The following is a 25275-nucleotide window of genomic DNA, read 5'->3' on the forward strand; positions in this document are numbered from 1 at the left end:
AATAGTTTACTATGAAAATAGACTGGAAAAAAGATTAGGACCCTGGTAGAGAGGCCCAAAATAAAGCAAAACTGATAAATATTTATTGACAGAAAATTTTTGTGATATGTTAACTATATACTTACTTGTAAAGCAAAATCATGCCCATACATAAAAAAATACTTCCTTCTACAACTGCTAGTTAACTTGTAGGACTGAGTTCTCCAAGAAGCTTTTTAGGTAGAAAATATGAGTAAAATTAAGGAGGGTTTGGCCTTTAAGAGACTGCTGATTGAAAGTATTTAGAACATTCTGGGCCCAATAGAAACTTTTGAATATAATATGTTGTGAATATAATATAGGAGTATCATTGGTCTGATCCCAAGTAGCTTTTTTTTCTTTTAATGGTTTGTGAGTCTATTGTGAAGGAAAAGGAAACCCTTTGGGAATCATTTAAACTATAAAATGATGGCAGGTGATTAACAAGGACAGATTGACACCCATGTCCTCTGCAGCCTTGCAATGGATCCTGTCCGACCACGCTTCAGGGGCCTGTCACCTGTGCACCCATCTCAGTCTGTGCGGATGCCAGGCTCTTGGCCACAAGCTCCAAAACCTTTGGACCCAGCTCTGAACAGAGCAGGACCTGCAGGCAGGGGCCATGTGTTTGGAAATCAAAAGGAGCTGAGTCCACAGAGTGGGCCAGTGCAAAAGGTAAGACTATGTCTGTATACATAGTAGCAGCATGCAGCTGATCATTAGAGCAAATAATGGATTTCAGGGTACTTAGGAAACTGGGAAGCCCTATATGAAAGCAAGCGTTGTTTTTATTTCCCCCTTTAACAAGTAGTTTCATCTTCTAGGAATATATTTCAAGTTCTTGAATTGCAGGTCTAGAAAAAGTGTCTCATAATGAATGTTAGATGGACTTGGGTAAATGGCTTAGTTCCCTGGCTTCTAAAAGTATAAATATGTTCATACATATATGACAGGTTTAGAGATTCAGCCTTTAGTGTTTAGATTTTCACTCTGGGTTGGACTCTATGGTATTAGCAGCCACGGTTGCCTCTAAGGTCATAATTGTTAAGAATAGTTCCTTCCAGAAGGCTCTTTGCCCAAATCTTAAAGAAAAAAAGGATCTTCGGCTATTGTTACTGCTGTGTATATACTTACATGGATGTGCATTCTTAATCTCCTGATTATATAGTAATTTTAAAAATGTTTTTTGTCTGTAATTAACAAATTTCAAAGAATAGAGAGTTAACACATATAGGAACAACCTAATAATGCAGTTGTGACCATGTTAAATAGTGTTGACCATGTTAGATGTAACATTGTTCTATAAAAAGAAACACTGATGACAGTAATCCTGTGTTTTCACTCAGATGGATTGCTTGAGTGTATATGTGGCTGCTCTGATTGGTATAACAGTAGTAAACTTCCAAGACTGCCATAGGAAAACAGTAACACGTTTTGTTGAGGATTGTTTAAAAAAAAAACAAAAAACCCCAAGACTTCTGATACCCTTAAATGACATGTTTTTGGGGAAAATTTATTAGCTGGTGTGCTTGTGCCCTCTTACCTTAGGTGTACAGGAAATGTACTAGAAAAGTAGTTCTGTTGCATTTGGAATACTTATATTAAATCATGAACTATCAGTTCGGTTCAGTTGCTCAGTCCTGTCTAATTCTTTGCGACCCAACAGACTGTAGCACGCCAGGCTTCCCTGTCCGTCACCAACTGCCGGAGCTTGCTCAAACTCTGTCCATCGAGTCGGTGATGCCATCCAACCATCTTATCCTCTGTCATCCCCTTCTCCTCCTGGCTTCAGTCTTTCCCTATGTCAGAGTCTTTTCTAATGAGTCAGTTCTTCACATCGGGTAGCCAAAGTATGAACTATATTTATGCTTAAAAACCTAATATGAACTATATTTATAGAATCATGAACTATATTTATGTTTAAAAACCTAGTATGACATAGTTATAAGTGTTTTTAAAGAAAACCATAAGGATTTAAACAATTTTTATGAGGTATTTTTATCCTTTATTCTTGATGTTTATAGAATTTGAAGTGGATGATTTTTATTATTTACCAAGGTTTGAAGAAAATCAACAATATTTCTGGCCTTTTAAACTGTATCTTAGAATAACATTATTCTTTGACTTTCTCGAGGAGTCTGTGGGTTTAGTCTCAATGTTCCGAGGACTGGGCCTTGAAACAGCATTCCGGACCCCTCTGAAACGGGAGATGCCTCCTTTAGGTATGTGGAAAACTAACTTGAGAAAATGTGATGTTGTGTATCATTGCTTTCTTCTTAAATTAACACAGTTTATCTTCAAAAAAATTACTGTATTTTACAAAATGTTCAGCTCACAGTTACAGCTGGGCTCTGACCTTTCCTTTAGGTAGAGGCATTTTAGGTCTAGGCTTACCTACCAATATGGCATGCAAGGACAAAGAAGAACCCCATCCCACTTTTCTGGATCCTTCATTGTTGGCAGCTGGGGATAGCAAGATGGCAGAGGCCTCCGTTGGTTGGAATAGGTGGGTAAAGTTGCCTCCTTGGGTAGCTATCAAATTTAGATGAAATATCTCCAAGTCCAAAGAGAAATTCTAAAGTGGGTTATATATCGTCTCACAAAGGAACAGTGCATGGTGTCATGGTAAGAATGGGCATTTTCCAAAAGTAGTCAGTAACTACTGACCCAATCAGTCTTTGGGCAAGGTAAAAGCAGTTTTCCACAGCACAGTTCACCACCCCATTTGCCCTCTTAAGAAGTCAGACTGTTGGTGCTGATTCTTTATCCCAGGTGGGTCAGACTTCCACCTCAATTTCTGCTATGGAAGTTGGTCCTCAGAGTCCATATTAATAGTAATTGATGAGTGAGTCTTGTTGGCATATTGGATTCAGAGAGAATCCTAATGCTTGGGTCCCTCTTGCTGACTCCTCCAGGGAAAGAATGAGATTTGAGGACTCATTTAGTTGAGAACATAGATAGAAGTATGATTGAGAAAGTCCTGATTTGTCTCTCTTCAATGATTCAGGATGCTCAGAAGAGGGAATTTGGACGCATCTTTGTTACCAGTGGGAAGAGCAGCTGGTGGTTTAGGCAGAGGAATATACAAGGCTCCCGGTGCTCTCAGCCTGGCTTCTCAGGATCCTGCCCAGCTCTCACCTCTGCCCCCTCTGTGCCAGGCCCCACTACACTCTCTGGATAGCCCTCCACTTGGGACTGCAGAGAGCAAGAAGTAAGTTGGGAGTGCTGCCTTCCTGCTTGGGGATGATGTAGCAGAGGCCTTCTCATAGGATTGCACACCCTGTTCTGTTGTGTCTAAAGTCCTCCCTGGTGGTAGGCACTGTAGGGTTGTTTGTTTTGTTTTTTGCCAATGGCGAGAATGACAGAAGAGGGGGCAATTCCTGATGAGATGAAATGGCGTTAGTGCTGATAATATATATCAATCAACTCGTGGCTTTTCATTTCCTTCCCAATTCAGACATAGATAATTCCTTGTCATGTTATAGATAAGGAAATTATCTGGGAAATACATTGCAGCTGTTCATTTTTCTCTACAGAACTAATTCATATGTTCTTAGCTAGCTGGCCTAGTTATTCCAGTGATATTACTAGGGCGAACAGGGTAACCTTGCTGCTCTAATTAGAAATTGCAGGAATTTACTTTCTTTCTTTCGAAGCTTCTTTTGTATGTCTTGAGGGCCTGTGTACCTATAAAATACTACTTCCCCCAATCTATCTTTCCTTCTTGCTTTGCTTTCTTTGTATTTTTGTGGCATGGGCTATTTGTTTTTGGTATCTGTGGGTGCTTTTATTTTTTTATTTTTATTTTCTAGAGAGCTTTTTGTGAAGCAAGGATCAAAAGGAACACCTCAATCTTTGGGATTGAACCTTATCAAAATACAGTGTCTTAATGAAGCAGTTTATCAATATCATGTGACTTTCAGGTATTTACAGCTACCTCCCCCCCATTGTTTACTTCATAGAGAGCAGTAAAGAAATAGTTCTATAAGAATAACTGAATTGTTTCTCTGTATAATTCCTGATGCATTTACCCCCCTACAGAACTTCAGATACTCAAATCCTTGCAATAAGTTTGAAAGTAACTTTTCTGTGTGTCTGTTTAGCTATATTACCAATCCAGATTTTAACTTAATAGGTGAAATTTTATGCATGAGGTTAGAAGTGGATTTTCTTTGAAGTTAATGAAACTTAGTTCAGGGCCTTTTACTTGCATGGTACTCAATCATATTGGACTCTTTGCGACCCTATGGACTGTAGCCCACCAGGCTTCTTTGTCCATGGGATTTCCCAGGCAAGAATGCTGGTGTGGTTGCCATGCTCTCCTCCAGGGGATCTTCCCAATCCAAGGATCGAACCTCTGTCTCTGAGGTCTCCTGCATTGGTAGGCACATTCTTTACCAGAGGCACTACCTGGGAAGCCCCTTTACTTGCATAGACCCCTTCATAACCTTTTAACTTACCTTGTATTTGTATTCCTTTTCTTTAGTGTTATAGAGGAAAAAAAATAGATTAAAAGAACAAAGGGGAGCATGGGCCATGAGAAATAGCCAGTGAATTAGCCACTTATTTTAAACGTTTGTAAGATGATTGAGAAATGAAATGCTAATTAGAGAGGGTACATGGATTGCTTTAAATGTTTCTGTGAGGTAAGAAACCAGAGCTGAGCATGTATGACAAGAGAAGGTACCAAGAAACTGGGTGGAATTGAACTCACAGGAGGAGAAGGTAGTGAGAATGGGCCTGTTGTGGAATGTAAGGAACAAAGATGGGTGTTAATGAGAGGAAAGTGGACTGTCAGCTGTTCCTGAAACAGAACTAGTGTGTGACTCCTCATGGATCTCTGCATTGACCAGGCTGTGGAGATAACATGGATTGTATACATTTTGAGATTGTAGTTGTGGACCTTTGAAGCTACAATGTGATGAGGATGCCAGGCCCTTGAGAGAATACTGAGAGGATGCACTACAGTGATGGTCATCCTGTGGATTCCTTGACATGATAGGGCTCTAAAAAGACTAACTCAAAAGTTGTCTGGGGCATAGCACCTTGTGTATATTAATATATGAATTTTTTTGAAGAAGCGTTTTGAAATGTGATGTTAGTATGTGAGTGCTTAGTTTTGGCGATGACTGTACTGGATTGCCACCTGAACTTTTTGTAGTTTTTATCTTTCTTCACATACTTGAACACACTTGACCCTTTTTAGCCTTGGATTTGTTTAAACTTTGAAGTTGTAGGATAAGGTTGTCCATTACTGTAATCTAATGGGAAAATCATTGTACAAAGTAGCTATTGGAATTTTTCAAAACTGTAAGATTTGTGCCAATGAATTGATAAAAAGTTGAAATTGTTGTGTGAAAAATGGTTAGACTAAAATACTGTTTTTTTAAAATATATTTTTTAAAAAGTGTGTATTTCTACAGGTGTTGGATCAGGAATTAGCAGACTATGGCAGGCCTGCCAGGCAAATCTGACCCACTGCCTGTTTTTATAACAAAGTGTTGCTAGAACATAGCCTTGCTCATTGGTTTACCTATGGTCTATAAGGCTTTTGTGGAGGAGGCAATGGCACCCCACTCCAGTACTCTTGCCTGGAAAATCCCATGGACGGAGGAGCCTGATGGGCTGCAGTCGGAAGAGTCGGACACGACTGAGCGACTTCACTTTCACTTTTCACTTTTGTGCATCGGAGAAGGAAATGGCAACCCACTCCAGTGTTCTTGCCTGGAGAATCCCAGGGACGGGGGAGCCTGGTGGGCTGCTGTCTATGGGGTCGCACAGAGTCAGACACGACTGAAGCGACTTAGCAGCAGCAGCAGCATAAGGCTTTTGAGCTATGTTAGCAGAGTTGAGTAGTTACAGCAGAGACCATATGGCCTGTAAAACCTTTCTGTAGAAGTTGTTTGGTCCTGTGGTCTAAACTCTCGAAGAATGTACCCTGACATGCTAAGGCAGTTATGTTTGAGTGAGGATTGTTTTTATTTTCTGTGAGCCTTGGGTCAGAGTTCTTTTTTAATCAGATAGATGTATTTGAATTGTTTAGTATGACCACTAGATGGAGCAGTAGTCACAAGTGACTGCTTCTCTAACAAACCTACTGCCCTGCTGTAAAGTCAAACTGAAGTAAAATCCTCTTTATTATTTTCTAGCCCCAACGTGGAGTGCAAAAGCATGAGGTTTGGCATGTTGAAGGACCATCAAGCTGTCACCGGAAATGTCACTGCTTTTGATGGATCCATTCTCTATCTACCTGTTAAGCTTCAGCAAGTGAGACCAAATGGGAAATGCACTTAGGGACGAAGCCAGAGTGGTGGGAAATCATAGTGTCCCTGAACATTTGAGTTGTACTTTCCTATTGTGAGAGGGAGAGCTGACTTCTCTACAACCAAGAAATTGCAAACTGAGAAACTTTTTATATATGAGTTCTTTCTAGTTCCTTCTTTCTTTAAGAGGAGTGGTTGGAAGCCTTTGACCTCAGTGACAAAGAATACTGTTGTATTTCAAAATCACGAGGCTCTATTGCTAGTTCTTCATTGGGTGTCTCTTACCAAATCCTCTTGTAAATCCTGCTTGTCCTGCTGTGATTTGTCTAGTGTGGACAGCAAAGTAATAGAAAAGAATAAAACGTGATTAAGATATGTTGGTGTTCTAGAACACAAATTGGATTAGATTAGGGCTTGGTAATGTCATTTCTTTTTACATACATATGTTTATTTGTTAGGTTCTTGAGTTAAAGAGTCAAAGAAAAACTGACAGTGCTGAGATCACCATTAAGATTCAGTTGACAAAGATCCTGGAGCCCTGTTCTGACTTGTGCATTCCCTTCTACAATGTTGTATTCCGTCGGTGAGAAATGGCTGAAGTCTTATTTTCTTTAACCTCAGTCTTTGTAACAGAGCTCTTCAGGAGCCTTGGATGGTATTAAAACTACAGTGTGTATATAGATATGAGTTTGGAAACATTTAATAAATAAATGCATGACCTTAAAGGCTAACTTATCTTGGGTGACTGGACAGATTTGGGTATATGAAAGTAGGTCTGAGGTGGTTGGCTAGAGGGGAATGGGTTCCTTTGATTCATTCAGGAACTTTAAAAGCAAATGTTGATGGTGTATATTTAATGATGTTACATTAAACATCATGATGGGTCTACATGAAGAGGTAGTGTGTAATAATTTTTGCTAGAATTTCTCTCAGTTCTTTGAAGTTTTGGATATAGACAGCTCATAATTTTTTATTTTTACTCTTCTGAAAACTTTTCATGAAACTGTTATTCCCAAACCACTTCTTTTATAAAACACAAAACCTGATTGCTACTTAGTAAGCTGAACTGCTAGGAACAAACATAGCTTCCTGTGCCAGAGTGATATTCACAAATTTAGAAATGGACTCTCTTGTGCTATTTTTAGTTAATAGGGTAAAGTAATGTAAATTGAGCTTGGGAAGTCAACTTGATTTTTGGCTACCTAGTTAGGAGGAAAAGAGCTGCAATCATTTGCATATACAGCGAGATAAATGCTTCAATGATTTTTATTTTCCTCTTGGTGAGAGTGTTCTGTACATAAAAGCTATATTGTGTAAAGAGCATCAGCCTTTCTGCCCCATTAGGCTTCCAAAGGAAAATGTAGCTAAGAGCACTTGAACTTATTTATTTTTAAATCTTCTACTAGAAAACTCATTCTTTGCTCTTTGTTTCAGGGTAATGAAACTTTTAGATATGAAACTTGTGGGAAGAAACTTCTATGACCCTACAAGTGCTATGGTATTGCAGCAACACAGGTTGGTGGTGGTTTCTTCTTCCTCAGTTTTGAATGTTCTACAAAGAAAATTTTCATTGCAGTCACTGTATTAGTTTTTTATGATAGCAGGTACAATTTGTGAGTTAGTTAAGTATTTTATTAAGTTCATAGTGATGCTGACTTCATTTGTTTCCTACTGCTTTCTCATTGTTATTGGAGAGGGGCAGTATCTGTCCAAAGTATTGCCTCAAATGGGGGCATCGAAGGATCTGTGGTTCTTTAGCATCCCAGGGTAAAGGCCATCTGTGTCTTCAGATTGCAGATCTGGCCGGGCTATGCAGCTAGCATCCGGAGGACAGACGGAGGTCTTTTCCTGCTAGCCGATGTCTCCCATAAGGTCATTCGGAATGATTCTGTGCTGGACATCATGTAAGTGGATGGATAGGGGGGAATCTGCCTTTAACAAGTTAACGATTTTCTGAGAAGTTCGGTAGTAGCTGCTAATAAATACACATTTAGCCCATTGTTCTTTTTGGGTTTTAAATTGTAGAACAGATTAAAGATACTGAATCGATGTGCTCTTTCTGTGAGTCCTACCAAGATAGACATCTGAATAGAGACCTGCTGTGCTTAGACTGAGGAGGAATGTATCTACGTCTCTGGTTGAGAAGACTTGGTGTAATATACCACACCCTGAGTTTTTGTTCACAAGTATTACTGTAGTAAATATTTACTGTAGTAAATACAGATATGTACAATTTATAATGGCTACATGAAATCCTACCTTATACATAAATCTGTGTGCATCTATAATTTTTTTTTAATTTGGGTATGTAGAAGTGGAATTACTTAATGGAAAGGCCAAACACTTTAGGCTTGAACTATTTACTATAATATATTTAAATACACATTGATTGATTAGCCTCTAGAAAACTTAATTTCTCACCAGCTGTGTATAACTGCTAGGCTTATCAGGCTCATGAATCTTTTGCTTATTGGATAAATTCATTCATTCCATTAACATGGATTTATAGAGCTCCAGTTTGTGCCAGAGTTTTGGGACTTTGCAGTTAACAGAACAGAGATCCCTTTCCTTATGGAGTTTGCATTGTAGTCACATGAGCTAAATAGTAAATAATAAACATGATAAGTAAATTGTGTAGTGTACTAGAAATGATACAAGCTGTGGAAGAAAAAAAAAGGTAGAACACAGGGTAGGAGAGATCAGGAGTCTGTGGGATGAGGTGCATTGGGATGGAGAGCTGTCATTTAAGTGGCATGTCAAGCTCAATTGAACCAACACTTGGAACAGGTGAGGGAGTTAACCAGGTAAAGATACAGGCTAAGAGCGTTCTTGTTAGAGGGACAACTGAGGTACAGACCTAAGTTAGAAGTATGCCTGGCTCTTCGAGAAGCAACAGAGAAGCCATGTTGGCTAGAACAGAGCAAGTGAGGTGAGAGCAGTGGGAAGATGGAGTAGATGGAGGGACTGAGGATGTAGAGCTTGCTAAGTCTGTTGTGAAGATTTTCACTTTTACTGTGGGTGAAACATAGGGCTTATAGCCAGGAGGGGCACGGTGTGACTCGAGTTGTGAAAGGATCCCTCTCGTTCCTGCTTGGTGAATAGGCTTGGTGGGATGGGGTCAAAGTGAGGGAACTGGCCAGGAAGCTCTTATAATGATCAGTGGCGAAGTGCGGGTGGCAGCGATGGTGGTGAGAAGTGGTGGCCTCTGGATAGGATCTGAAAGTAGTGCCGAATCCATTTCCCAGTGGGCTGTGGGCTGTGAGAGCAAGAGAGAGGATGACTTGGATTTTTTTGAATGAATTTGTAATGGTTTATTCTGTCTCTTCTAGACTCTGTTCTTCATGGTGGGGACCATGTTTCTTTTTCTCACATGGTACACCCAGACCAAGTTTATTCCTAGCCTGTAGTAAGTGTTCAAGAATGTTTGTTAAATAGAAATAGATGTCTTTGAATTCACTCTTTTTCTTTATGGTTTCTGTCTTTGTTTCTCTGCTTAGAAAGGTCTGAAAAAGTCAAAGTGTTAGTTGCTAAGTCGTGTCCGACTCTTTGTAACCCCATGGACTGTAGCCCACCAGGCTCTTCTGTCCATGGAATTCTCCAGGCAAGAATACTGGAGTGGATTGCCATTCCCTTCTCCAGGGGATCTTCCTGACCCAGGGATGGAACCCAGGTCTACTACTTGTTTTATTTTTATTTCCAATGTTTTAAGCCTTCTGGAACTTATCTTGGTATGATGTTAGGATTATCACAATTGTTTTGGTACTGTTACACAATATACTGAAAAACATTTTGTATTTTAAGTATTTCTATTGATGAATCAACTATCAGCGTTACTTTTTTTCAGTTTTGTTCAATTGCTCAGTCATGTCCAACTCTGCAACCCAATGAACCTCAGCACGCCAGGCCTCCCTGTCCATCACCAACTCCCGGAGTTTACCCAAACCCATGTCCATTGAGTCGGTGATGCCATCCAACCATCTCATCCTCTATCGTCCCCTTCTCCTCCTGCCGTCAATCTTTCCCAGCATCAGGGTCTTTTCAAATGAATCAGCTCTTCACATCAAGTGGCCAAAGTATTGGAGTTTCAGCTTCAGCATCAGTCCTTCTAATGAATATTCAGGACTGATTTCCTTTAGGATGGACTGGTTGGATCTCCTTGCAGTCCAAGGGACTCTCAAGAGTCTTCTCCAACACCACACTTCAAAAGCATCAAATCTTCTGTGCTCAGCTTTCTTTATAGTCCGACTCTGACATCCATACATGACTACTGGAAAAACCATAGCCTTGACTAAATGGACCTTTGTTGGCAAAGTAATGTCTCTGCTTTTTAATATGCTGTCCAGCTTGGTCATAACTTTCCTTCCAAGGAGTAAGCGTCTTTTAATTTCATGGCTGCAGTCACCATCTGCAGTGATTTTGGAGCCCCCAAAAATAAAGTCAGCCACTGTTTCCACTGTTTCTCCATCTATTTGCCATGAAGTGATGGGACCAGATGCCATGACCTTAGTTTTCTGAATGTTGAGTTTTAAGCCAGCTTTTTCACTCTCCTCTTTCACTTTCATCAAGAGGCTCTTTAGTTCTTCACTTTCTGCCATAAGGGTGATGTCATCTGCATATCTGAGGTTATTGATATTTCTCCCCGAAATCTTGATTCCAGCTTGTGCTTCCTCCAGCCCAGTGTTTCTCATGATGTGCTCTGCATATAAGGTATTACTTTTTTTTTTGGTCTTTAGTTTTCAGCAGTTTCACTGTGGAGGTATACCCCATTTTATTGTGCAATGCATTATAGCGTTCTACAAAATGAAAGTTTTGTGGCAATCCTGCATAAAAAAAGTCTATGGGCACCATGATTATATTTGTTATGAAGATCTTTGGTGTTACTATTATAGAAAGATTACAACTTGCTGAAGACTCAGATGATGGTTAGCATTTTTGAGCAATAAAGTCTTTTTAAATTAAGATGTGTCACATTTTTAGACATAATGCTGCTGCATATTTAATGGACTACACTATAGTATAAACTCAACTTTATTATGCACTGTGCAGTGCTCACTCAGTCATGTCAAACTCGCTGCTACCACATGAACTGGAGCCTGCCAGGCTTCTCTGTCCATGGGATTTCCCAGGCAAGAATACTGGAATGGGTTGCCATTCCCTTCTCCAGGGAACCTTCCCTACCAGGGATTGAGCCTGCATCTCCTGCATTGGCAGGCAGGTTCTTTACCACAGAGCCACCTGGGAAGCCCTTTATATGCATTGTCCTGTGCTCTGCTTAGTCGCTCAATCGTGTCCAACTCTTTGCAACCCCATGGACTGTAGCCTCCAGGCTCCTCTGTCCGTGGGGATTCTCCAGGCAAGAATACTGGAATGGGTTGCCATTTCCTCCTCCAGGGAATCTTCCCAACCCATGGATCGAACCCAGGTTTCCCACATTGCAGGTGGCTTCTTTACCATCTGAGCCACCAGGGAGACCTTATGTGCACTAGGAAGACAAAAGTTTTGTGTGACTTGCTTTATTGTAGCCATACTGAACTCAATCACAGTGTCTCCAAGGAATACCTGTAACGTGTCTAGATGTGGTATCCCAATATTTCCACTGCTTAGCCCTCACCTCGAGTGTGGGCTGCATTTATTGACTTTTTTTTTTTGCTATGCTGGATCTTGGTTGTGGTGTGTGAGCTCTTCATTGCAGTGCATGGGCTTTCTCTAGTTGTGATGTGCAGGAGTGTCTCTGGTTGCAGTGCAGGGGCTACTTGTTGCAGTGTGCAGGCTTCTTTTCTTGTGGCCTGCAGACTTAGTTGCTTCTTGACATGTGGGATCTTAGTTCCCTGAACAGGGATTGAGCCTGTGTTCCCTGCATTGAAAAGTGGATTCTCTACCACTGGACCACCAGGGAAATCCCTGACTTATTTCTAATGAATGAAAAGTGGCAACAAACAGCCCAGTCAAAAAATGAGCAGAAGACCTAAATAGACATTTCTCCAAAGAAGGCATACAGATGGCCAACAGATACAAGAAAAGATGCTCAGAATCACTAATTATTAGAGAAATGCTGTCAGAACTACAATGAGATATCACCTCACTCTGGTCAGAGTGATCATCATCAAGAATTCTACAAATGATAAATGCTGGAAATGGTGTGGAGCAAAAGGCACCCTCCTCTACACTGTTGGTGAAAATGTAAATTGGTATAGTCACAATGGAGAGTATGGAGGTTCCTTAAAAAACTAAAAATAGAGCTATCAGCAATTCCATTCCTGGGCATATATCAAGAGAAAACTCTTTAATTTGAAACGACACATCTACTCCAGTGTTCATAGCAGCACTGTTTACAACAGACAACACACGGAGACAACTTAGATATCCATTGACAGATAAATGGATAAAGATGATACAGTATATATATATATGTATACAATGGAGTATTACCCATAAAAAAGAATGAAATAATGCCACTTGCAGTGACATAGATGGACCTTGAAATTATCATATTAAATGAAGTAAGTTAGAGAAAGACAAATATATGGTATGACTTATATGTGAAATATTAAAAAGTTACAAATGAACTTACTTACAAACCAGAAATAGATTCATAGACATAGAAAACAAACTTATGGTAACCAAAGGGGAAAAGGGGGGAGGGATAAATTAGAAGTTTAAAATTAACATATATACAATACTATTTACAAAAGAAACAACAAAGATCTTCTGTATATCACAGGGAACTATATTCAATATCTTGTAATAATTTATAATAGAAAAGAATCTGAAAAAGAGTACATATATATGTATAATTGAATCACTTTGCTGTACATGTGAAACTAACACAACATTGTAAATCAACTGTACTTCAGTGAAAAAAGAGAATATGGCAGAAGGGATCAGATAGAATATCACTTTAAAAAAATTGAGATGTAGTTGACATATAATGTTGTGTTAATTTCAAGTGTACTGCATAACGATACATGTAAATATTGTGAAGTGGTCACCACAGTAAGTCACTGAGTCTCGTTAGCATCCGTTACCAGACAGTTACAAATTTTTTTCTTGTGGTGAAAACTTTTAAGATTTGAAAGCAGCTTTAAAATACATAGTGTATTATTATTAATTAGAGTCACCATGTTGTGTATTACATTCCTAGGACTTATTTATTTTATAACTGGAAATTTGCACCTTTTGCCTGTCTTCACCCGTTTCATCTATTTCCTGTCCCCTGCCTCTGGCAACCACCAGTCTGTTCTCTGTGTGGATGAATTAAAGGTTCGGTTCCTTCCTTCCTCCCTTCCTCCTTTCCTTCCGTTTTATACATACATGAAATCATATAATATTTGTCTTTGTCTGATTTATTTCTCTTAGCGTAATACCCTCGAGGTCCATCCATGTTGTCCCAAATAGCAGGATTTCCTTCTTTTCTTCATAGCTGAATAATACTGCATTGTATGTTCGTTCGTGTATGTGTGTGTGTAAATAATATGGTTTGTTTTTCCATTCATCTGTTCGTGGACACTTAGGATGCATCCACGTCTTGGCTTTTGTAAATAATACTGCAGCGAACATGGGAGTGCATGTATCTTTTTTGAGTTGGTGTTTTTATTTCCTTCAGATAAATACCCAGAAGTGGAATTGCTGAATCGTATGGTGATTCTATTTTTAGTTTTTTGAGGAACCTCCATACTGGTTTTCAGTGGCTACACTAATTTACATCGCCTCTCAAGTGTATAAGGGTTCCCTTTTCACCACATCCTCACCAATACTTACTTCTTGTATTTTTGATAATAGCTATTCTAACAGATGTGAAGTGATGTCATTGTGGTTTTGATTTGCATTTTCTTGATGAGTAATGATGTGAGCACCTTTTCATGTTCCTGTTGACCATTTGTATGCCTTCTTTGGAAAAATAACTCTTCAAATCCTTTGCCCATTCTTTAATCAGATTGTTTTCTTTTTTGTTGTTGTTGAGTTGTATGAGTTTATTACATATTCTGAATATTAACCCCTTATCAGGTATGTGACCTGCAAATATTTTCTTGCATTCTTATGGTTGTCTTTTTATTTTGTTGATGGATTCCTTTGCTGTGCAGAAGTTTTTTGGTTCGTTGGAGTCCCACTTGTTAATTTTGCCTTTGTTGCCTTTTCTTTTGGTGTCAATGGATGTCAATTCTGAGGTGAGATATAAAAAGACTATGGTGTCTGTCTTGGGTACTCTCTCTTGCTGTCTTGGGTCACTCACCGTGGGGAAGCCAGCTGCCAGGTTGTGGCACAGCCCAGTGAAGTGAACTTAGAATCAGAACTTTGTTTGGTTGAGCTTTGAGATGTCTGTAGCCCTGGTTGACACCTTGCTTGCAGCCTTGTGAAATACCCCGAACCAGAGACACTCAACTAAGCCACACCCAAATTACTGACCCTTGGAAACTGTGAGGTAATAAATACATGTGATCCTTTTTAACAGATTTATTATTAAGACATGATTCACACATTTGTTAGCTATTTCAGCTGTGGCTTAATATAAGTCACATAGTTGTACATCCATTAGTACAATCAACTGTAGAACATTTTCATGGCCTCAGAAAGAAATCTTGTACCTCTTAGCTATCACTTCTCAATTCCTTCATCTTCCCCCAGACCTTGGCAACTACTAATATACTTTGTATATCTATAGATTGGCCTATTCTGGACATTTCATATAAACAGGGTCATGTAATATATGTGTAATAATCTTCGACTTGGCATGTTTTTAAGGTTCATCCATGTTGTGGTATGTATCGGTACTTCATTCCTTTTCAGTGGCTGAGTGATATTCCATTGAATGGATATATATATACATCTTACTTTGTTTTATACATTCGTTTAGAGACAGACATTAGAGTTGTTTCGCTAGAGCACTATTGCAGATAACACTGCTGTGAACATTCAGACACAAGTGTTTCCTGTGGACTTATGTTTTCATTTCTTTTCTGTAAATACCTGTGAGTAGAACTGCTGAATCATATGTTACCTTTATATTTCACCATTTGAGGAAATGCTAGACTATTTTCCAAAAGTGACTCTACTGTTTTACATTCCCATCAGCAGTGTGTGAGGGTTGTGATTTGTCCATATCCTCACCAACATGTATTATCTGTGTTTATGATTCTCGTCATCCAACTGGTTGGAAATGGTGTAGTTTTGATTTGCATTTCACTGATGATTAATGATATAGAAAATCTGTTTCTGTGCTTATTGGCCATTCGTATATCTTCTTTGAAGAAATGTCTATTCAGATACTTTGCCTGCTTTTTAAATGGAATCATTTGTCTTTTTATTATTAAGTTGCAAGATTTCTTTATATATTCAAGGTACAAGTTTCTTATCAGATGCATGATTTGGACATTTTTGCTTATTTTGTAGATTTTCTTTACTTTCTTCATAATGTCATTTGAAGCACAAAAGTTTTCAATTTCATGAAGTCCAGTTTATCTGTTTTTCCTTTTTGCTGCTTGTGGCACTGTATCATTTACAAGTCCATTGCAAAAATCTGAGGTCATATAGATTTACCCCTCTGTTTTCTTTTAATAGTTTTATAGTTTTAACTCGTACATTTAGGTTTTGAATAAAATTTTCAGTGTGGTATGGGGTGGGTGTCCAACTTCATTCTTTTGCATGAGGATATCCAGTTATTTCAGTACTATTTATTTAAAAAACTGATCTTCCCTCCATTGAATGTTCTCAGCATCCTTGTTTAAAATCAGTTCAACGCATGGATTTATTTCTGGACTCTCAGTTCTGTTCCATTAGTCTGTGACTGTCTTTAATCCAATGCCATACTGTCTTATTACTGTAACTTTGTGTTAAGTCTTGAAATTGGGAAATAAGAGTCTTTTAACCTTGTTCTTTTTTAAGATTTCTTGTGATAGTTCTGGATCTCCTGCACTTCATATGAATTTTAGAATCAGCTTCTCAAATTCTACCAATATATCAACTGGGGTTCTGATAGGGATATGTTGAATCAGATTAATTTGAATAGTATTGCCATCTGAACAATATTGTCTTCTGATCTAGGAACACAAGAGCTTTTCCACTTAGTGAGATCTTCTTTAATTTCTTTTAACAGTGTTTTGTAGTTTTCAGAGTGTAATCAGTTCAGTCCCTCAGTTGTGTCCGACTCTTTGCAACCCTATGAACCACAGCACGCCAGGCCTCCCTGTCCATCACCAACTGCCAGAGTCTGCCCAAACCCATGTCCATTGAGTCGGTGATGCCATCCAATCATCTCATCCTCTGTCATCCCCTTCTCCTCCTGCCCTCAATCTTTCCCAGCATCAGGATCTTTTCAAATGAGTCAGCTCTTTGTATCAGGTGACTAAAGTATTGGAGTTTCAGCTTCAACATCAGTCCTTCCAATGAACACCCAGGACTGATCTCCTTTAGGATGGACTGGTTGGATCTCCTTGCACTCCAAGGGACTCTCAAGAGTCTTCTCCAACACCACACTTCAAAAGCATCAATTCTTCAGCGCTCAGCTTTCTTTATAGTCCAACTCTCACATCCATACATGACTACTGGAAAAACCATAGCCTTGACTAGACGGACCTTTGTTGACAAAGTAATGTCTCTGCTTTTTAACATGCTGTCCAGCTTGGTCATAACTTTCCTTCCAAGGAGTAAGTGTCTTTTAATTTCATGGCTGCAATCACCATCTGCAGTGATTTTGAGTGTATTTTGCAGTGATTTTGAGTGTAAGTATTTTGAGTGATTTTGCAGTTATTCAGATTGTAACTCACATTTATTCCTAAGTACAGATATTTTAGTCTTTTTAATGATTTTATAAATTGAATTTTTAAATTGCATTTTTGGATTGTTCTTTGTAAGTGTATAGAGGCCCAGTTGATTTTTGTATACTGATCTTATATCCTATAGCCCCTTTGAACTCATTTATTCTATTAATTTTCTTTATTTATACCTCAAAAATTTCTATATGAGAGACCATATAATGTGAAAATAGGGATATTTTTACTTCTTCCTTTCCAATATGGATGTCTTTTATTTTTCTCTTGCTAAATTGCCCTGCTAGGACCTCTGGTACAATGCTGAATAAAAGTGGTGAGAGTGGATATCTTTTCCTGTTCTGATTTAAGGGGGGAAAACATCCAGTCTTTTACCATTAAGTACAGTGTTAATTACAGGTTTTGAAGACACCCTTTGTCATGTTGAGCAAGTTCCCTTTTATTCTTAGTTTGATGAATGTTTTTCATCATGAAAGGGTATTGGATTTTGTTGACTGCTTTTCGTGTGTCTGTAGAGATGATCACTTTAAAAATTTGATTTTTAAATTGATTTTTGAATGTTAAATTGACTTTACATTGCTGGAATCTACTTGGACACATCGTGTAATTCTTTTCTTATGTTGCTGGATTTGGTTTGCTTGTAGTTTGTCAGGAATTTTTGTGTCTGTATTCATAAGAGATACTGATCTGTACTTTTCTTGTGATGCCTTTGTCTGGTTTTGTTATCTGAGTTGTATTGACCTTATAGAAAGAAATGGGAAGTATTTTCTCCCTGTTCTATTTTTTTTTGAAGAGTTGTAAGGGAGAAGTGTTCAGTTTTCTTTGAATGCTTCATAGAAATTTTAACAGTGAAGCCATCTGGGCTTGAGTTTTTCTTTGTGTTCAGTTTTCAAATTACTAATTCGTTGTATCGTTAGAGGTTTCTTCAGATTTTTATTTTATTCTTGGGATAGTTTGTGGCTTTCTAGGAATTTATTCATTTCATTTAAGGGGATCTAATTTGTTGACATACTGGTAATAAGTGTTCTCTTATAATCCTTTTTGCTTCTGTGAGGCCAATAGTGAAGTCCCCTGTTTTATTCCTGATTTTAGCAGTCTGGTCTCCTTGTTTTCATCGGTGGTCTAGCTAAAGGGATTGTCAATGTTGTTGACCTCTTAAACCAATGTTTGGTTTTGTTGATATCCCTATTTCATTACTTTTCACTCTTATATTTATTATTTCCTTCCTTCTGCTTACTTTATTTCTAAATTTTTTTTAAAAAAACTTGCTGGTAAACGGTGCAAACTGGGAAATAATCACATGGAAGAGCAGTTTGGGGCAGTAGAGAATAGGGCACACTCTCCAGGCACACCCACCCTCCCAGCACGTCTATGAGTTCATCAAACCTGGGTCTCCTGCAGGCAGTCTTGTGCATTGCAGGCAGATTCTTTACCGACTGAACCACCAGGGAAGCCTCTACCAATCTAGAACCTCCCCCAAACCTGTCTGAGGTTTTTATGGAGGTTCCATTACGTAGACATTATTGATTAGATTATTGATCTTTGGTGATTGAGTTCAATCTGCAGCCCCTCTCCCCTTCCCAGAAATGGAGAGGTGGGGCTGAAAGTTCCAACCCTCTAGATATGCCTTGGACTTTCTCGGGATCAGCCCCAATCCTGAAGCTATTCATGGGCTCCCTGTCCCTTGTCATCTAATTTTCTGCTTGTTTCAGGTTTAACTTGCTCTTCTTTTTCCATTGTCTCAAGGTAGAAGAGTTATTTGAGATATTTCCTCTTTTTAATACAGGCATTTATAGCTATAAATTCCCTTCTAAATATTGCTTTAGCTGTATCCCATAAGGTTGATTATGTTTTCATTTTCATTGAACTCAAAAGTATTTTCTGATTCCCTTGTAATGTCTTATTTGACCCATTGATTATCTAGGGTAGTAAGTTGTTTAATTTCCACATTTTGTGTATTTCCCAAATTTCTTTCTGTCATTTATTTCTAATTTCATTCTATGGTGGTTAGAGGACTTATGTATTTCTGTCCTTTTATATTTATTGAGGTTTGTTTTATGAGTTGGCTTATGATCTATACTGGAGAATGTCACATGTGCACTTTGGGCATTTTAACTTTAACTCAAAAATTTTTTTCTCGTTTACCAAGGAAACAGCAAGATTAGGATAGTAGTGTGTCTTTTATATCAGAAGCAGGGAGACATTGAGACTTTGACATTAGCAAACCCATGACAAACAAGAAAAAGAAGCGCTAAGGTCATTGAAGGATGTGTGTTTGTGAACCGTATCTCAGGTTCCAACCACAGATAGGAAGGGGCCATGAGATCAGTGACCCAGCTATCATTGATCCTGGAATTTGAACTAAACAAACAAAATGACCTTCTTTTACAAATTGACAAGACAAGGAATGCCTTCATGACTTTTGAGAAATTGCCTTTTTATAAATTGGTCACTGATCTAGTGGGCCTCCAGCCATAATGTCCAGGTGTAGATTGGCTTGGTTTCAAGATTTATCTGGCTTATGCCTCTATCCATTCATTATAGAATACTCCCTCATACACTGAGCAGAGACAAGGAAGTCCATGTGAAAACAAAAACAAATAAAAGAAGACTATGCATATTGACACATGATAGCAAAAGCAAAATAAGCAAATGAAAAGTAGTCAACTTAATGTCAAAAATATTTTCAAATAGTATATCTTCAAAACAGAAAGCCTAAAGACTGTGTACAAAGACCTCAGTCTAATTATATACCAGATAATGCATTTGTAAACTGAAAGGCCAGTGTTATTAAAGCAATTGGAGTCTAAATGAAACTAGTCAGACCTTAGCTGGTTTTGGGATTGACTGTTTTGGCAGCAGACCTGAAGGATGAGTGGAGTTAAGCATAGGGGGCCCAGTGAGTGCATCTGTTGGTTTGAGACTGCCTGGAATGTTACCTGGGAAGAGTTTTCACAGTTATCTTGGTGAGACTTCTAGAATTGTCGAAGGATGATGAGACCTCTTAGAGAAAGCTAATTTACTGCTTACACCAGTAAGAGACTGTTGATCTTATATAGAGTGCTGTATTTGAGAAGCGTGTAGTTGAGGACTGCAGACTTGCAACTGACCAAGTAGGTTAACATTGTCTGTAAAAGCACTGTTGCTCAGGTGAGAGTTTTGTTGATTGATTGAACCAACTTGGTGGGATGCTTATTGGACTGTCATTCCCTCATTTCCAGAAACGGGGGTGACAGTGGTTGGGTTGGCTTGCAAAAGTGTGTTTTCTGAAGTGAGTTGATATAAATAATTAAGCAGGTTTAAACTTGGTTCTTCAGAGAAGGCAATGGCACCCCACTCCAGTACTCTTGCCTGGAAAATCCCGTGGATGGAGGAGCCTGGTAGGCTACCATCCATGGGGTCGCTAAGAGTCGGACACGACTGAGCGACTTCACTTTCACTTTTCCCTTTCATGCACTGGAGAAGGAAATGGCAACCCACTCCAGTATTCTTGCCTGGAGAATCCCAGGGATGGCGGAGCCTGGTAGGCTGCCGTCTATGGGGTCGCACAGAGTCGGACACGACTGAAGCGACTTAGCAGCAGCAGCAGCAAACTTGGTTCTTATGACTACTTGTTGAGGAGGGCATGGCAGCCCACTCCAGTATTCTTGCGTGGAGAATCCCATGGACAGTGGAGCCTGGAGGGCTACAGTCCATGGGGTTGCAAAGAGTCAGACATGACTGAGCGACTAAGCACTGCAGATTACTACTTGTTACCATGACTACAGAACAATCCATTGTTTCTAAAGTTTGTGGAGATATTTTTAATTCCCAAGAGCATTTTTCACCCAGTTGTATTGTTTAATTTTTTACATAATTTTAAATTCATAAAGAATTTAATTTTTTAAATGGCTAGGAAATTATTCTATCCATATTTTTCTTTTCTTTTTTTAAAATTGAAGTATAGTTGATTTACAGTATTGTGTCAGTTTCAGGTATATAGCATAGTGATTATTTTTTTGCACTTTATTAATATATCCCATTATAAGTTGTCATAAGATATTAGATATAATTCCCTATGCTATACCGTAAATCCTTGATGCTTACCTATTATCTGTATAGTTGTTTGTATCTGTTAACCTCATACTCCTAATTTGTTCCTCTCCCCCTCTCTCCCCTTTGGTAACCGGAAGTTTGTTTTCTATGTCTGTGAGTCTGTTTCTGTTTTGTATATGGATTCCTTTGTATATTTTTTTAGATTCCACATATAATTGATATTATATAATATTTGTCTTTCTCTGTCTGATTTACTTCAGTAAGTATTATGTTCTGTAGGTACATCCATGTTGCTGCAAATGTCAATATTTCGTTATTTATTAATGGCTGAATATTTTTTCATTGTGTATATATACACTGCATCTTCTTAAACTAATCATCCGTTGATGAGAATTTGGGTTGATTCCAAGTCCTGACTGTTGTCAATAGTGCTGCTATGAACAGTGGGGTACATGTATCTTTTTGAATTACAGTGTTTGGTTTTTTCTGGATATATACCCAGGAGTGGAATTGCTAGATCATATGGTAGCTCTGTTTTTAGTATTTTAAGGAGCCTCCATACTGTTCTGCATGGTGGAGAACCAGTTTACATTCCCATTAGCAGTGTAGAGGAGGGTGTCTTTTTCTTCACATTTGTAGACTTTTTGATGCTGGCCATTCTGACTGGATTAAGGTGATACCTTATTGTAGTTCTGATTTGCATTTCTCTAATAATTAGCGATTTTGAGCATCTTTTTGTGTGTCTGTTGAGCATCTGTATGTCTTCTTTGAGGAAATGTCTGTTTAGACCTTCTGCCCATTTTTTGAATGGGTTGTTTATTTTTTTCATATTGAATTCTGTGAGCTGTTTGTGTATTTTAAAAATTAATCTCTTGTCAGTAGCACTGTTTGAATATATTTTTTCCCATTCTGTAGGTTATCTGTCTGCATTGTTGATGGTTTCCTTTGCTGTGCAAAAGCTTTTAAGTTTGATTAGGTCCTGTTTGTTTTTTTTTTTTGCTTTTATTTATTTATTTTTGCCTTGGGAGAGTGATCTAAGAAAATACTGCTACAATTTATGTCAAAGAAAGTTTCACCTGTGTTCTCTTCTAGGCGTTTTATGGTGTCATGTCTAACATTTAGATCTGTAAACCATTTTGAGTTTATTTTTTGTATATAGTGTGTATATATGTTCTAATTTCATTGTTTTCTGTGTAACTGTTCAGCTTTCCCCAACATCATTGTTGAAGAGACTGTCTTTTATCCATTGTATATTCTTGCTTTCTTTGTTATAGATTAATTGACTCTAGCTGCATAGGTTTATTTTTATGTTTATTGATCTACAGTCTTTTTTTGTGCCATTATCACACTGTTTTGACTACTATAGATTTGTGTTTAGTCTCAAGTATGGGAGGATGATACCCCATCTTAATCTTTTTTTCTCAAGATTGCTTGGGTGATTCGGGGTCTTTTATGGTTTCATAAAAGGTTTAGGACTATTTATTCTATTTCTGTGAAAAATGTTATGAGTATTTTGATAGGAATTACATAAATCTGTAGTTTGCTTTGAGTAGTATGGCCATTTTAACAAGAAACTTGTCCATTTCTTATGGGTGGTCCCATTTGTTGGCATATAACTGTTAATAATATTCTCTTATGATTTTGCGTATGTATGTGGTGTTGGTTGTTACTTCTCATTCTTCATTTTGTATTGTGTTTATTTGGGTCCTGTCTTCTTGGTGAGCCTGGCTAGGAGTTTGTTGATTTTGTTTATCTTTTCAAAAACAAACAGCTCTTGGTTTTATTGATCTTTTCTGTTGTATTTTTTTAACTCTATTTCCTCTCTGATCTTTATATTTTCTTTCTTCTACTGACTTTGGGCTTTGTTTGCTCTTCTTTTTCTAGTCCTTTTAGGTCGTAGGTTAGGTTGTTGGAGATTTTTCTTGTTTCTTGAGAAAGACCTGTATCACTATGAACTTCCCTCTTAGACCTGCATTTGTATTTCAAAGAGTTGGATTATAAAGAAAGCTGAACGCAGAAGAATTGATGCTTTTGAACTGTGGTGTTGGAGAAGACTCTTGAGAGTCCCTTGGACTGCAAGGAGATCCAACCAGTCCATCCTAAAGGAGACCAGCCCTGGGTGTTCATTGGAAGGACTGATGTTGAAGCTGAAACTCCAATACTTTGGCCACCTGATGAGAAGAGCTGACTCATCTGAAAAGACTCTGATGCTGGGAGAGATTGAAGGCGGGAGGAGAAGGGGATGACAGAGGATGAGATGATTGGATGGTATCACCGACTCAATGGACATGGGTTTGAGTGGACTCAGGGAATTGGTGATGGACAGGGAGGCCTGGAGTGCTGCGGTCTATGGGGTTGCAAAGAGTCGGACACGACTGAGCAGCTGAACTGAAGTTATATTTTCATTTATTTCTGTCCATTTTTTTCCTTTTGGCTGCACTGGGTCTTTGTTGCTGTGCACAGGCTTTCTCTAGATGCAGTGAGCAGGGGGCTACTCTTTGTTGTGGTTCATGGGCTTCTCATTGTGGTAGCTTCTCTTGTTGCAGAGCACAGACTCTAGGCACATAGGCTTCTGTAGTTGCAGCACATGGGCTCAGTAATTGCAGCGTGCAGGCACTAGAGGACATGGGCTTTAGTTGCCTGAGACATGTGAAGTCCTCCCGGACCAGTGATCAAACCCTGCATTGGCAGGCCAATTCCTGTCCACTCTACCACCAGGGAAGTCCTGTCCATTTTTTAATGATCTTTTTTTTTTCCTCACTAATTTGAAATGCCACCAGTAATCACGTATATGCAATCTTAATCTGTAGTTCAGTCTAGTTCTGGATCTTTTATTCTGTTTCTTTTTTCAGATTTGTTAAGACACAATTGACATGCAGTAAACTGCACACATTTAAAGTCTACACTTCATAGAGCTCTGCTCAATGTTATGTGGCAGCTTGGATGGGAGGCAGGTTTGAGGGAGAATGGATACTTGTATATGTATGCCTGTGTCCCTTTGCTGTTCACGAGAAACTATCACAATATTGTTTGTTAATCAGCTGTGTGTGTGTGTGCTAAGTTGTTTCAGTCGTGTCTGACTCTTTGTGACCCTATGGACCATAGCCCACCAGGCTCCTCTGCCCATGGGATTCTCCACACAAGAATACTGGAGTGGATTGCCATTCTCTTCTTCAGGGGATCTTCCTGACCCAGGGATCGAACCCACGTCTCTTATGCCTCTTTCATTGGCAACCGGGTTTTTTACCACTAGCCCCACCTGGGAAGCCCTTGGTCAGCTATACCCAGATACAAAATAAAAAGTTAAAAAAAAAAAGTCTAGTCGCAAAGAGTCAGACATGACTGAGCGACTGAACTGAACCTAACATGAAGAATAAGATCGTATTACTATATTTAAATTAAAAAAAAAAGTCTACACTTTGATGAATTTTGACATATTTTTCTATCTATGAAACATTATAATGAAAAAAATGAACATATTCATTGTCCTCCCAAAATTTGCTCATGTTTCTCTGAAACCTCTTCCCACTTTTATTCTTCCTCTTCCCCATGGGCAGTGAACACTGATCTTCCCTGTGTCACTAGAGATTAGTTTGCTTTTTTTAGAATTTTATAAAAATAGAATTGTATAGTATATAACTTTTTATTTTTGGCTGTGCCACATGGCTTGTGGGATCGTGGTTCCCCAACCAGGAATTAAACCTGGGCACTCAGCCATGAGACGGTGGAGTCTTAACCATTGGACTGCCAGGGAAATCCCAGTATATTCTTAATTGTAGATGTATGTATCAAAAATTTGTTCTTTTTCATTGCTGAGGAGTATTCTTTTGTATGACTATACCACAGTTTTTAAAGTCTACTCACGTATTGTTTCCACTTGTTGGCTGTTACGCATAAAGTTGCTGTAAATATTAGGGTACAAGTCTTTCTGTGGACACATACTTTGACTTCTCTTAGTTAGGTAATACTTGGGAAGTAAAATGATGGGTCAAATGATAGGTGTACATTTAGCTTTCTAAGAAACTGTTTTCCAAAGTGTCTGTACCATTTTATGTTCCCACCAGAAAATGTATGAGATTTCTGTTTGTTCCACATTCTCGCCAACACTTGATATAGTCGGTTTTTTAATATTAGAAATTCTGATCAGTACATAGTAATACCTTGTTGTGGTTTTATTTCTTTTTATGGTGAGAACA

The 25275-nt window shown here is 38.6% G+C and overlaps 1 protein-coding gene across 14 annotated transcripts in view; it reads left to right on the top strand.

Annotated features, from left to right (window-relative positions):
• The window catches only part of PIWIL2 (piwi like RNA-mediated gene silencing 2), a 73132-nt gene that overhangs the window by 1733 nt on the left and 46124 nt on the right, over positions 1–25275 (top strand). For 8 of the 14 annotated variants that reach the window (XR_014060533.1, XR_014060556.1, XR_014060557.1 and 5 more), the window contains exons 2-10: positions 495–693; positions 2153–2240; positions 2386–2524; positions 3026–3229; positions 3831–3941; positions 6168–6285; positions 6740–6864; positions 7716–7796; positions 8072–8185. Coding sequence is in view for 10 of the 14 variants with exons in the window: in XM_081513868.1 (XP_081369994.1) it covers positions 502–693; positions 2153–2240; positions 2386–2524; positions 3026–3229; positions 3831–3941; positions 6168–6285; positions 6740–6864; positions 7716–7796; positions 8072–8185 (1172 nt within the window). In the remaining 4 variants the exon portion in view is untranslated. The remainder of the gene's footprint in view (positions 1–494; positions 694–2152; positions 2241–2385; positions 2525–3025; positions 3230–3830; positions 3942–6167; positions 6286–6739; positions 6865–7715; positions 7797–8071; positions 8186–25275) is intronic. The other 6 variants (XR_014060553.1, XM_081513887.1, XM_081513921.1 and 3 more) reach the window with 2 other exon arrangements.

This window comes from Giraffa tippelskirchi, chromosome 1, assembly GCF_054371585.1.
Source record: "Giraffa tippelskirchi isolate mGirTip1 chromosome 1, T2T-mGirTip1v1.2.pri, whole genome shotgun sequence".
In the NCBI taxonomy this organism is placed as follows: Eukaryota; Metazoa; Chordata; class Mammalia; order Artiodactyla; family Giraffidae; genus Giraffa; species Giraffa tippelskirchi.